Genomic DNA, 10,011 nt, shown 5'->3' on the forward strand with positions numbered 1-10,011 from the left:
GACTACCATTTAGTGGATAAAACTGGCAGGCGTAATTATTGTTGTGGATAAATAATAAAAAAAAGGTAGACAGCGAACAGATTATGAGTGTGCAAACTCACATTTCAGATTGCCCGAACCTATCACAGCATGTTTTCAACTATTTGACCTTTTAAAAATCTGAACACTAAAAGTAATTGCCAGAAAATTCACATTTTTGTGTTTAGTTAACCTTCTGTTTAAACTTTAAAGCAAAATTAAATATTAATTTGCATGTATGAGTTGAAATTTGCATCATATTTGCCTAAACCGAGGCTAGTACTGCACCATAATACATACAGTTTAATGGTATACAATGGTATAAATATGTGTTAACTTTATTAAAGCCATAAAATTAAAACATATTTCTTCTATGAATACTTGATAAGTAGTCACAATCATATTTCAAACCTACATAAGTTAAAAAGAAAAATGTGCTCTCAACAGTTTTAGCTTTTATTCTTTAATTTAGGATTTGAAAATGTTGTATGATCATGTTTCAATTCATTATTTCTTTTTTTTTAATCCAAATAAAATATTTGTGTGTAATTCTTTTCCTTTTCATTTAGTCAAATGGCTCTAAGGACAAAAAGAAAAAAACAGACTTAGTGAAATATGTTGCCCTTAAGTGTTTTGTTGCGCTGACACCATATATCAGGTGGTGTATGAATGCCCTTTCGTTATTCGAGGATAAAGTGTGTTGAAGTTGTTGTGTTGAGACAAAAAAATGAAGAAGGCTGATCTTTATATGGCCTGAATGAGACACGCAGAACTCATAAACAGCCTGATTGCTGTCTTTATCAGTTGAGGATATGCCAGTGGATATCCGTAAGGATGTGTTCACTCAGCCAGCCAGACATTACCAGCCAGCCATAGCAGGTTATTGCTCCATACAACAGTTTTATAGCATCAGGTGTTATTTCTTAAGATGGACGGGGATAGGGGGCACTTTATCAACTTTAGACAAGTTGCTAAAAACACAATTTAGTTAAAATTGTTTAAGCTTTAGCATATTATAGCCAAAAGCATGATTAGGAAAAAAAAAATACCATCAAAAAATACCACCAATAGTGTAATTTAAAAAAATGGTTGCAACCACTCTTTTCCTCTTTATATTGTGTATAAAAAGCTGCAATGCTGCTGTTTGTGCTCGACCGGCCTTTTTATTGTGATGAAGTGCGCCGTCAGGTGTAGTCTTCATGTGTTGAAATACTTTATTAGGACATCTTACAGTGTCATACACAGAAAGCATGTGCACATTCAGCAAAGGCAGAAAACATGTAACAGTCAGACAGTATTTTCAGTCACACTATATAGTTAGGTCACACTAGTTACATAGTTACAAGTCACATTAATGTACTCAAAAGATCAGACAATAATTTACAGTGCTAAATAATAATTTGTTAGGTCACCTGTCATATAAACAAAAATATTTCAAAAAACTTGTTTAAAACTAAAAATGATAGTTTTATTTATTAGGCAGGTCTCCAACTTTGAGCTGGCACGCTGGACAAGTCCAAAAATATTTTTTTATTCAGAAATGCAAGAAAAAAAACAGTAATTTGGCATCTTAATTTAAAAAAAAAAAAAGTTCTTTAATATGAAATTATATTTGTAAAAGAGCAAATTTTACAATTTATTGATAACAGCAAAAATTAATTTCAAAATTAAAAATACAACTTTGATTAAAGTGCGTGTACACACTGGTAGATTAACTTGCAGAAACATAAAAAATGGTCTGGGTAATTACAAACGCTATTTATTAAGGAAGCTGTGGCATAAACCTTACATTGGGTGATGGCATAGTATATTTGTTAAAGACTGCAAATTAAAAACCACTCATCAATGCACTCTCCATTTTCTGTCCATCTCTGCATCCATTTTTTTTTTTTAAAAAGACAGCAAAAAGTGGATGAAAGACTTTGTAAAGACTTTAAATTAATGCGTCTAATAAGAAATTCATATGAAATGCAAAAATTTTGTAGTGTAAAAGTAGCCATGTTGTTCAGTGTTTCATCTACACGTTCCGATACTGTTAACTGAAAAAAGGTTTTCAGAATTTCTGTGAATAGCCCAGCTGAATAAAGGTTAAATAAGAACTTCTGATTAGCAAACAGCAAATATTCATATAAATTATGGTGGACTGAGATTCAGAGGTAATTGATAACTGAATGTTATTCTGTTTGCAATAGGCCGACGGATGACAGACACTAGGTTGTAGATTCATGGCAGAAAGATGATGTCAGCACATCTCTGCTGTCCGTCTTTTGGCACTTGAGCGATCCAGTGACATAAAAACATTTCCAGTTGTTCTGGAACTTTCTCACTCAGCTTGGTGTGGAAGTCATCCACTTCTACAATCTGTATTCCTTTTTTTCTCTCAGCCAGTCAGGCAAAAACTGTTCTTCCCTCAGTGTCCAGACAAGCGCTCCCTCAGCTCCTCTGCATCCATATGTCCCTGCTGAATACTTTCAACTTCACTGTATGGTGGAGGTTGCTCCCAGCTAAACCTGCAGTCTGGGGCCTCTGGGCTGTCCTGGCTGTACAACGGAGGAGCCAGGCTCATCAGCATGTCTGTGCTATCGACTATTACCATAAACTCAGGAGACGCATCAGGGCAGACTTGACTTTCTTGGGAATCTTCATATGAAGGCGGAAAAGAGCTCAGTCTGTAAGGGAAAATAGATATTTGGTGTATTGTTTTCATATATATATATATATATATATATATATATATATATATATATATATATATATATATATAACAAACTAAGAATTGAGATATTTAATATATTTGTTTTTTGCATTGAATGCACACTCCTTACAAAAACACAGATTTACCTTTCAATAGTGAAGACCTGGATGTGTCGCTCACGTCCAATTCTCTCGGTGTTAATGCCTGAGCAGAGGCCCCAGCAGACCCCAATGACCATAGCCAGGGGGCCACAGCCAGTCATGATATACAGAAAAATGACCTTCAGAGCGTTCTCATGCACGTTCGCCTGGGACACCAGGTAGATCCCAGTACACATCAACATAAGTCCCACAGAAGGCAGAAGAAAACAGAATAAGGACAACAACTGCTTCTTCACATTCATGGTCACTTGTTGCATTTTACTGCAGTCCTCTTTGTCTATTCTGTCCTGTGGTTGAAAGACACTCTTTCACAAGTAGCAATGAAGTATCTCTTTGGTACCTTTCAGGATGACATGAGTGTAGCCTTGCCAGTAGTAGAAAAATCCTGACTACGTTTGAGTACTGAACTGTAGCAGCCTGCTAAAGCTGCCCTGCCTCTTCAGACATACGGGGAAGGGCCTGCCCTCCTCTCGGTTGTATATTAACACAGTATTATTCTAAGGTCAGAAGAATTAGAGCGATACTGCAAGGCAGACACACAGCCAGAGGATCGTCTTTTGGCTGAGCTCTGAAAAGACAATAACCGAAGCTTATTAGACAGATATCAGCAGCGCATGTAGACAGGCTTGATTGGAGGAGAAGATGAAGACTCAGTGGTTACCTATTATGTAAAAATCCGAGTTACCAAGATGTGTAATGGTATAAACAAAAAAGAAAAAGAAAAGCAAAATATCACAAAATAAAAGGAAGACAAAGACAACAACAACCCTGTTTCTGAAACATTTTAAGGCTTTATAAGCTTAAAAAGGTTGTAAACCACTGATTTTCACTAGAACATAATGCATGTGCAGACTTAGCAAACATTCTATAAAATATGATATATAAATACAAGTTAATTCTTCATAATTATCACATAATTATTGACTAACTAAGAGGTAGTGGATATAGCAGTTATTTCCTGATCCCTTTACATAGTCTGCAAGTAAAAATACACACAAAAAAGTACAGTACTCCTTCATATATTCTGCCTTTCTAAGTGCAGTGGCAGTTTTAAGTACCATTCTTAAGTTTATACCCTGCAAGTATAGTATCAAGGACATTATTTAAAATGCCTGAAACACAAATACTGCTTAACTTTAAATGTTTTGGCTTAGTAAATATAGTTTTTTGTTTTTAAAAAATTACTATTTAACCTATCAATATTGGAACCAAAAATACTGGATACAGGCCAGTAGTTTAAGTGTTCTTTTTTGTTTTACTGTTTTGAACAATTGTAACAGTGGAATGAAACTGAAGGAAAAAAAGCTGTCTTTTAATAAAAATAAAGGTAGTTATAAAACCGACTCCATTGCGCGAAACTAATTTGTTTTACACACACATAAAAATAAAAAAGGTAATTTTCCAATAAACCTCCAGACCTGTTTTGCTTAACTGGAGAACTGATTCACATACTAAATATTTGTCACTCATGCGTCCGTGGGTGTTTCATGTCACTCTATACGTATTCATCTTTTATGTTTTTCCTCTCGTTCCTCTTAAATCTGCTACTGGATAGATCTTATCCTTGAATTCTCTGCGTGTACTTTGGCCTTGTTGCTGACAACATCCTATAATGTTTAAGCCTATTATAAGAAAATGAAAGTATTAATTCACATTCTGTTACATAAAGAGAAATAACAAACTCTGTCTATCTTTACAGTTTCTACTGACGTAAAGGCTTCTTTCTCTGAAAACAAAAATCTGTTCAAATTTTTGCAAATGCTTACATCCACAGCAGCTTTGCATGTTTTAATTGTGCAAAACCTTCAGAGGTAAGAGGTAAAGAGAGTTTCATGTTTTGTTATGTGACATTCACGGCTGCCTCTCCTTTCTGTTTGTCCCTGAGCATTGCACCATGCCCTTGTTTATTTGTCATCATCATCATAAGTCACCTATTTATAAATGGCATATGAGCTACACTTGAAAGATATTATGAATGAGAGCTGTCCACACCCCTTCTAATTCTTATTAATGCAGCAGTCATCAGATCTCTTATTTACACTTTCAGAGTGTAATGGTTTTATGGACCTTATCAGAGAGTCTTATCAGTGTGGCGTTAACTCCCTCAGTTTAATGTGTATCTAGAGCTTGCACCACAGCCATGTTTTTGCAACAACTTGTTTGTATGTGAGATCGTGTCATGTATCAGCTTGTTAGTATGCTGGAATTATCAAGTGATTAGCATTCACAGTGACTCCTATGAATCAGTAACAGGAATTCAGAATCCTGACACAGGGCCCGGCGCCCTGTGAGATTTCAAACCGAGGTATTTTTAGCAGCACAGAAACTTTACTCTGACCACTTTGGGTGAATTTGGAGATGATGACTAAAAAAAAAAAAAAACACTGTTTAACACTATTGTTACAAATTGGCATGACTGATAGTATGAATAGGCTGACCTGCAAGAAATAAATGGCACGCAATTTTCCGCCTGTACATAGCAGACAGCCAGGAAATAATCAGGAACAAGTGCTGCTGTGTGTAATTTTCATCTGGGAATGCACCATTGCCCATGGGGATTTCAGTGTCTGTGCCATTACAACAGCTTGACTGTAGGTGAGAAATAATATCTCAGTGTACCTCCAACTTTCTTCTTCTGTGTGTGTACAGTGACATGAAAAGGTAGTCGCTCTCTTTCTGATTTCCTAGTTAGTTTTTCCCCTATTCCTCACATTTAGAAAAAATAACCCAAGTAAATACTTTACACAGTTTTTAAATGATGATTTCATTTATTACGGAAAAAACAATGCTCACCACCATGGGAAAACTGATCATGCTAACCATGACAGCAAGAACTGCAATCAAGTGTTTGTGATAACCAGTGTTGGGAAGGTTACTTTTAAAATGTATTCCATTACAGAATACAGAATGCATGCCCCAAAATGTATTCTGTAACGTATTCCGTTACGTTACTCAATGAGAGTAACGTATTCTGAATACTTTTGATTACTTAATATATTATCATGCTGTTTACAACTACATGAATGTACTATTGCTGTGATTTATTACTGTTACTGAAGGTCCGCGGCTCCGAACCGTAGTAAAGGGACCTCTGGCTAATACGTCAGGCTCGTAGCCGAAAACTAGCTTTACTTTGTTGTCTGGGTCAACTTTGCTAGCGAGAGACAGAGAGAGGCGTTGAAAGGCTGCTCCAACAGAACTTATTGTTTTTGGAGGAAAACACGAACACGGTGTACAGTCGAGTCTTAATAGCTTACTTACAACTGGGCTCATCAGGCACTCTTCTTGGCTGCAGTGATTATTATTATATTTACATGCTTCCAGCTCCCGTTTTTGCTCATGACAGCTCGTACTTTTCCTTTTTCTCCCTCCCTCGCTCACAGACACATAACGTGTATGGCAGCCCATTCTCCCTGCAGCACGGACTACACTGTCTATGAGGCTACATTCTTTAGAGCTATGCCTGTAGCATTCTGCTTATTAGCTTAGCACAACAACAACAAAAAGGCCTCTCTCACCCAGGAAACACGCAGAGAGAGAGCGTCACCCTGTAACCATGGCAACCGTAACGCTGCCGCCTGGAACAACAGAACATAGCTGTCAAACAAAACCCAAACAGTCCTGACCCGCCACAATATGAAACATGAAAGTACCGCTGTGTAATCCATTTATTTCAACAAAGTAACTGTATTTAAAATACCACCTTTTTAAACGGTAACTGTAACGGAATACAGTTACTCATATTTTGTATTTTAAATACGTAACGGCGGTACATGTATTCTGTTTCTCCCCAACACTGGTGATAACTGGCAAGGAGTCTTTCAGGTCACTGTGGAGGATTTTTGGCCCACTCTTCTTTGCAGAATTGTTTTAATTCAGCCACATTGGAGGGTTTTCAAGCATGAATGTCCGATCTGGATTTCAGATCATTGTCCATTGGTCTTTCTGGATTTTCTGGTAGGGAGCAGAATTCATGGTTCCATCAACTATAGAAAGTCATCCTCAAGCAGCAAAGCAGCCTCAGTCCGTCACACTACCCCCACCATGTTTTCTACTGTTGGCATGACGTTGTTTTAGTTTAACGTTAGATGTAACGGGACTCAAACCTTCCAAAAAGTTAAGCTTTTGTCTCGTCGGTCCACAATACATTTTTCTAAAAGTCTTCCCCTTAATAAAATAGATCACCATTTAAAAGCTGCATTTTGTATTTATTTAAAACTAAAAAAATCAGGCAGGGGGCAAATACTTTTTCACAGCACAATAACACCAACACAGCATAACAGCTGTTTTGTTGCGAGGGCCCCTATATCATTAACTGATCAGCTGATATTATCTGTTGTCATATTATGGTGGTTCCATGGTAACTACAGTAGCTTTTCACACATTCAGTTATCATTGATCCCTGTACCATTAACTTACAGTCGTATACGCAGCTATCTCTCTCACATGACTGTAAACATTCAGTTCACCCACATTTATAGAAAGCCTACAGTACTTATCATTTATAATATACTTTCAGATCAGTAACTGAATGAAGGTTAATCCTGAAACAAAATTTATTCAGAAGAGCTTTAGTAGTCATTTGTGGAGCTGCATCAAAAAGATCATCTTTTTGATGCAGCAGGAGTATAGGTGGAGAGGACGGACACTGATGTGATTATCAGTGGTAAGTGTGCAGGCAGGTTTTGATCTGATGACTTCAAAGGTCAAAGGAACTAACTTATATCATTTTCATACTTATCAGGAAATTCAGTGATCCTTTCCAACCCTATACTGAAGCCTCTGTTTTTTCTGTTTCTTCCCTCCTCACCTTTTTGGTCACATACTAGAATTCCCACTGTTGATATTTTCCTTCAGTGCTCTCTTTTCTCTTTTTCTGCACTCTGATGCAGTTAAATGTACTGCATGTTTCTCATTTTAGCAGAGTGGTGGTATAACGAAGAACTGAACTGAGTAGTAAAGTTTGTCAAATACAGAGTAAATAAATATAGTTACATTTCATCACATCAAGAGATTTTAGATATGCAAATATCTGATAAACATCTCTCTCACACACACAGACACACACACACACACACACAAGCACACACACCTTCTTTTAGATCTCATTATTGAGTGATAATAATAGACAGCGAGACAGAGAGCCATTAGTTGTGAGGGAAGGACTGAAGGGCCGGTTATTAATCAGATGGACTCTGATGAGGACCTGCCATCCCGTCATTAATCAGGGTCACGCTGCACACTCAGCAGTACACAACTGCGCTTTTTATACAGTTATTCGCTCAATCAATAATGTTATTATCAATAATAAGACTGTTTTGATGACCCTCTTGAAATACAAGAGGGTAGTTTATGCATACACAAAAAAAGGTGTGTACGAGATTGACAGTTTGTTGTAGACCAGTACCACAACAAGCCCACTGGGGGCACTGCTGTATTATTCTCTATTACCAGAGCCTGTGGCTACAGAGTGAAAGCCCCGCAGCTCTGCTTGGTAATCTCAGGATGAAGAAAGGTTTGAAATAAATACATTAAAAAAATCCCTTTCATCTACAAAAACAAATCTTATGGGTTCATCATGTGGAGCAAATGTATGTCTTATTCCTTTAGTCACATATGTAACTTTAATATGACCCAGCTTGAAGCAGGATGAAGGCTCCAGCCTGCCTGGTTTCAATAACCATGTTGATGCTCTATCACACTGGGGATTGTGGCTAAGTTTCTTTGCTATTTTGTCACAGATTATAAATCTCAGCGCAAAGTTAACGTCTTTACACTGTGAAACCATGCACTTCACTCTTTAGGGATGATGTCATTTTATCCTGTAGACGATGCACGAAAGGAAAAAGTGAGCTAAAAGCTTTTTCTTAAGAAAATAGGACAAAAAGTGGGGGAAAAAGGGGGAAGTAAAAAAGGTAGGAAGGGAGGAGAGGAAGGTTTGAAGCTTTTTAAGTGATTCTTTTGCTTCTCTTTTAATGTCGGTCCTCAGCTGTTACATTGTGCTCTTAACCTGTAGTGTTTCACTGCTCTTTCCTGGAGTAACTGTATAAACCCGCACAGTAGTCTGAACCAGCCAAGGCAGGAGGGGATCAATGAGGAGATCGATAGGGTCCCTGAGAGTCCTAATAGCCCTGTTACTGCTCCCTGACTCCCTGCCTGACTGCCCGATATAGCAGCATGCTGGGAGGTGAGAAGTGTGTGTTTCTGTATATGTGTGTGTGTGGCATCCAGATCTTGTCTACTACCCCCTGTTGAGTCTGTACTTACACTTAGGACATGATATAACACAACAAGTTCTGTAATTGTGCCCATCGGTGGAGCTGATGGCTTTGTACGTGCTGGCTTTCTGCCTTGTAAGCTACGAGAAAGTAGTGCAATACAATAAATGCCATTCACACAAAAACAAAAAACTCTACGTTTGTAGTGTAACTATATCAGTTTTCAGGTATCTGTATTTTATTTTATGGGCCACTTTTCCAATCCCAGTACAGTCTCCTAAAGATTATATTATTGCAATGTATCCTATTTATAAAACAAAAAAATGTGATGTGAATGTCAAGACCTTTATCCATGAGACTGTGTGCATCAGATTGCAGGCCTTTAATTACTATTTCTTTTTTGCTGTAACCAAATCCTTTCACATAAATTTCAAAATGTGTACATTTACGTCTTACTGGCAAAAACATTTGGTCCCTGAATGTAATCCAGTCTTGCAGATGAGTCCAATAAAGACGCTCTTATTTGGCAGCAGGCTTGGATTTCATACATGTTTGTCAGTTCACTTGGTTTGGGTGGTGCTTCTCAGCCACAGAAAACAGCTGCTCGGTAAAGAGTTTCTAAGGTCTGAAAGATTATGTCTTGATGTATGCTTTAGAAGCTTGAGGTGTGGAGGCTCAAAGATATACACTGTAGACAGGAAGGGCCTGATGAAACATGTTACTGAGTTGCACGATGGGAATTGCTGGGCCAGCTGTTTTGAAGCATGACTCATACTACTGACTAAAAGTTTGGAGATCTTCATCTCTGCCGTATTGATTTTGACCATTCTGTTTTATTATCTGTCTCTGGTGAGATTACAAAACTTTATAGCAGTATTTGCTGGAGGACCCCTTCAAAGATCAGGTCTGGTGTTATTAT

General features: G+C 37.5%; 1 protein-coding gene across 1 annotated transcript; it reads right to left on the reverse strand.

The window, feature by feature from the left end:
- Positions 1-1,624: 1,624 nt before the first annotated feature.
- Positions 1,625-8,182, reverse strand: LOC146506638 (transmembrane protein 252-like). Its single transcript, XM_085181204.1, has 2 exons — positions 2,860-8,182; positions 1,625-2,687 (listed from the first exon to the last, which is right to left on the reverse strand). Exons 1-2 carry the CDS (start codon positions 3,129-3,131, stop codon positions 2,429-2,431), a joined length of 531 nt encoding a protein of 176 aa, XP_085037330.1. The 5' UTR covers positions 3,132-8,182; the 3' UTR covers positions 1,625-2,428.
- Between the last annotated feature and the right edge of the window lie 1,829 nt (positions 8,183-10,011).

The sequence above is a fragment of the Neolamprologus multifasciatus genome, chromosome 12 (genome assembly GCF_963576455.1).
Source record: "Neolamprologus multifasciatus chromosome 12, fNeoMul1.2, whole genome shotgun sequence".
NCBI classification, from domain to species: domain Eukaryota; kingdom Metazoa; phylum Chordata; class Actinopteri; order Cichliformes; family Cichlidae; genus Neolamprologus; species Neolamprologus multifasciatus.

Bases quoted from the DNA above. Each gene is read 5' to 3' on its own strand.
- LOC146506638 (XM_085181204.1), bottom strand. From the start codon at position 3,131: ATGCAACAAGTGACCATGAATGTGAAGAAGCAGTTGTTGTCCTTATTC. The intron at 2,688-2,859 runs GTAAATCTGTGT...TTTCCCTTACAG, and splicing joins CAGGTCTTCACTATTGAAAG to ACTGAGCTCTTTTCCGCCTT.